The 3,813-nt window shown below is 33.4% G+C and overlaps 1 protein-coding gene across 1 annotated transcript; it reads left to right on the top strand.

The window, feature by feature from the left end:
• The first annotated feature begins 1,242 nt into the window (after positions 1-1,242).
• Positions 1,243-2,212, top strand: LOC149398477 (uncharacterized). Its single transcript, XM_089614682.1, has 2 exons — positions 1,243-1,810; positions 1,927-2,212. The coding sequence occupies exons 1-2, from the start codon at positions 1,464-1,466 to the stop codon at positions 1,982-1,984; spliced, it is 405 nt and encodes a 134-aa protein (XP_089470808.1). The 5' UTR covers positions 1,243-1,463; the 3' UTR covers positions 1,985-2,212.
• The last annotated feature ends 1,601 nt before the right edge of the window (positions 2,213-3,813 follow it).

The following is a 3,813-nucleotide window of genomic DNA, read 5'->3' as shown; positions in this document are numbered from 1 at the left end:
AGCTTTCCACAACGGTTTTGTACCGTTGTGGAATCCCTAGTTTGTAGTAGTGACATATAAAACATCGCAATCAACCGCAAATCATCGCAGTCAACCACAATTGACCGCAGACAATAGCAACGGATCGCAGTATCACAATCCATGGCAACATACTGCAAACCGTCGCAACACACCTCATTCAACCCCAAGTTCCATCAAACATGACAATAACACCACGGAAGTATGTAAAATTTAACAACAACAATTAATATATACTATTTTTACATTACTTTTGCCACCGGCGTCGCAAGCTGCCACAATATGCTTTCATGTAATTAAGCTACCCCCAGGGCCGGCCCAAACTAACCGGGGACTCTAAGCGATTTAATATTTTGGGGCCCTATAATACTAATAAAAATTTAAATTTTCAGGGTAAAAATGTAAACTTTTTTAGAAAATGGGTCAAAAGTGTAAATTTTTAAGATAAAAAAATGTAAATTTTCTTAAAAATAAATAAAAAGTGTAAAATAATTTTTTTTTGGACCCAAGGCACAAGTCTTGTCCGCCTTAGGTCAGGCCAGCCCTGGCTGCCCCAACATGCCGCAAACCACAACAACATATCGCAGGTTTTCACAGTGTACCGTAACGTTATGATTATTCATGATTATCAAAGTTTTGCGACTTTTTCCGAAACACGTAAAAGAAAATTTTAAATATAAACTTTAGTATCACAGAACAGTTCGAAAAATGAAATAACATTTTATATAACATGAAAAAAAATCACATACTCATTACAAATCGAGTATCCTTCACACTCACGAAAATGGATTAAGAAAGTCCTCTGTAATCCAAGACATTCATAATTTTGCGTCTACGATAATTCGAGATGGCATATATCTTTTTTTTTTTTTTGCTGTTATGGAGAGAGCTCGAGATAAATATGGAGAGAAAGAGGGGAAAATGGAGAAAAATAGAGAATGACCAAGAGAGAGATAAAATGAGTTCAAAGATATTTTAGTCAAATGACACACACACACACACACACACACACACACATATATATATATATATATATATTTAATCAAATGTCTAATATCAATTGAATATTACTCACTATCACTCATAGTTTCCAAAACTACCCAATAAAAAAGAGTTCAGCTTCCTCTTCCCATGAGATGCCATGTCAGCATAAGTAGGGTAGTTTCGTAATAATCGGATAAAACAATGACTATATCTATAGCCAAAAACCCACCAACAGCTAAAAAAAAAATCGCATTATATGAATGAAGTTTATAAACAGCGAACGAAAAATACCAGAGATAAAGAAAACAAAGAATTTTCTTCCAAATCCTATCAATCATCACAAAGAAGAGATAGAATGACTCTGAAACCCTAACAAACTGTACGGACTCTCATGACTATCTGAGAGAGATTATTTCTTCATCTTTCCTTCTCTCTCTCTCTCTCCGATCGTACGTTCGGTCATGAAGTTCTTGGACTTCGTCTCCTGCTGCGGGAGCTCCGGCGGGATTTATCGGCAGGCGTCGAGATCGGAGGAAGCTGAGATCCCGGCGGCGACGGAAGAGACTCGTTCTATGGTCAGGTCGCCGTTGATTCTCCGCCGGAAGCGAGGGAGGCTCGCCGGAGCTTCCGCGGGACACTCGGCGGAGTGGAAGCCCTCACTGTGCTCGATCTCGGAGGACAACGACGTCGTTGAGAAGAGCGATCGCCGCCGAGACGATCGGACGGTCGGATCTGAGCGGATCGTGAAGAGGAAGAGCGCGACGCGTAGCCAGAGGACGAATGTCGTTACGCACAGAGACGATTACCGGTAATTAGTTTGTGATCAATGATTAGATAATTTGGTTAAGAGCAAAATATATATATATATATATATATATATATATAATTGACTTATTATTATTATTATTATTATATATATTTCAGGCGATCTTCATTCCCGGTGGTGATGCCAGCTTTTTCTCCCACGCCGTTTATGTTCTGAACTGTTTTATCTTTTAATTTTATTTTCATTTATCAAATTTAGTAAGAAAGAGGTTGCTTAAGAGGAAAAGTAAATATGTAATTTAGTTGGTTTATGAAAAGACGAGACTTTCTTTGTATGAATTATGTATATCTAAAGCTAGTTGTTGTTGTAAATTGTAATATGTCAATTATCTTCTGTTGTTATTCAATATGTCGATATCATGAATCATGATAACGTTACTCTTCTTCATCCCTGACTCCATATTGATTTTTTTTTTTCTTTCTAATACTTATTTAAATTCTATATGGTTGAGTTGAAGATGAGTAAACGTTATGATGATATAGTATTGGCGTAAAGTTTCGTTTATCGTTCTTAGGCGGAAAAATGAAAAGATAAAAATGATAAATGGTGACGTGGCAATGAGTGTATAATTAAGATAGTTATGAATAATGAGTGCACATCACCGATGTCAGCGCTGAATATAATTTCGTTAATCATTTATTCTAACAATATCATGTTTTAATCTAATATTTTATGGGGTATCTAGAAATATGATAAAAAACAAACCTCATTTTTTGGTTTTAGTCCATATTTGTCAAATTTTAAGAATATAGTCAAACCTCAAATGGAATGATAAGCAAAAAAAAGTCTGATTTGCCATTATTTATTAACAAATTCGTCATTTTCTATCCTCTACTTTTTTTCCAGCACTTTTTTTCCCCATAAAAAACTTTTAAAAAAAAACCATATCTATCTCATATGAAGTCGAAAATTGAGTGATTCCAAATCGTACGGATTCGTGACGCCAAGATCATAAAAAATAGATCCATTGTGTTTGATGAAAAATCATGTTTAATGCATCGATGTAGAAAAATCACGTTACTGCCTTAGACATGAAAATAACTGAAAATTTTCGGAAATCATCTGGAAATAAATGGAAACGTAAACGTGATGCATTAAACATGATTTTTCATCAAACACAATGGGTCTATTTTGAAAGATATCGACGCCACGAATCTGTAATATTTGGAATCACTCAATTTTGAGTTCGTATGAGATAGTTATGGATTTTTGAAGTTTTGATGCAAAAAAAATGTTTGAAAAAAAGTAAGAGAGAGAAAGTGACGAATTAAAAAACAAGAGAGAGAGAGAGAGAGAGAGAGAGAGAGAGAGAGAGTGATTAATTTAAAAAAAAAACGTTATATTTATTTAAGGACAAATATGTAATTTTAACCTATTACCTCTAGTGCCACCTAATATAATTGGCTATTTTTCTAAAACTCTCCGAACGTGGGCTAAATTTTGGTGATCTAGTTAGTTACAAAATTTTATTTTATTTTTATAGTTTTTTTTTATAATAATTTTATTAGACTTTATTTTTACTTTTAATTTCATTTTAATTTTTAGTTGTTTACAGTTTTATTAATAATATGGAAAAAAATCATCTGAAAAATAAAAAAAGGATACTATGAAATGTTTTATAATTAGAAACATTCAGAAAAATTACTATTTCCAAATGAGGTATCAATGAAAGTTTCCTATTATTCTCTTTGAGTGGACTAAAAAAGTAGCTAAAAATGGGCTTCTTCAAAGGCCCAATTATTGATGTAGTCATTTAGGTATTCACAGCATTTTATTATATTTATTTTGTACCATTTAAACAAATTATATTTATGATGTATGTACCATTTAAAATTATATTTTGTACCACTTTATAGCTATTAATGTACAAATGGATTAAACGATGAATCGAGTAAAAAATTGTGTTGTTTGAAGCAAGGATTGAAATCTCGTATCTCGCAACCGTACCGTACTTCTAACTTTGAGGGTATCTCATTTCGTACCGT

The sequence above is a fragment of the Urtica dioica genome, chromosome 5 (assembly GCF_054948205.1).
Source record: "Urtica dioica subsp. dioica isolate 48M chromosome 5, U.dioica_male_clone48M_v1_H2, whole genome shotgun sequence".
NCBI lineage: Eukaryota > Viridiplantae > Streptophyta > Magnoliopsida > Rosales > Urticaceae > Urtica > Urtica dioica.
The sequence above is the reverse complement of the archived record's forward strand: the minus strand, read 5'-3'. Positions and strand labels throughout refer to the sequence as shown.

What these genes read in the sequence shown, in the direction of transcription:
- LOC149398477 (XM_089614682.1), top strand. Translation starts at nt 1,464, where the DNA reads ATGAAGTTCTTGGACTTCGTCTCCTGCTGCGGGAGCTCCGGCGGGATT. An exon ending in ACGCACAGAGACGATTACCG is followed by an intron (nt 1,811 to 1,926) that starts GTAATTAGTTTG and finishes TATATATTTCAG; the next exon opens with GCGATCTTCATTCCCGGTGG.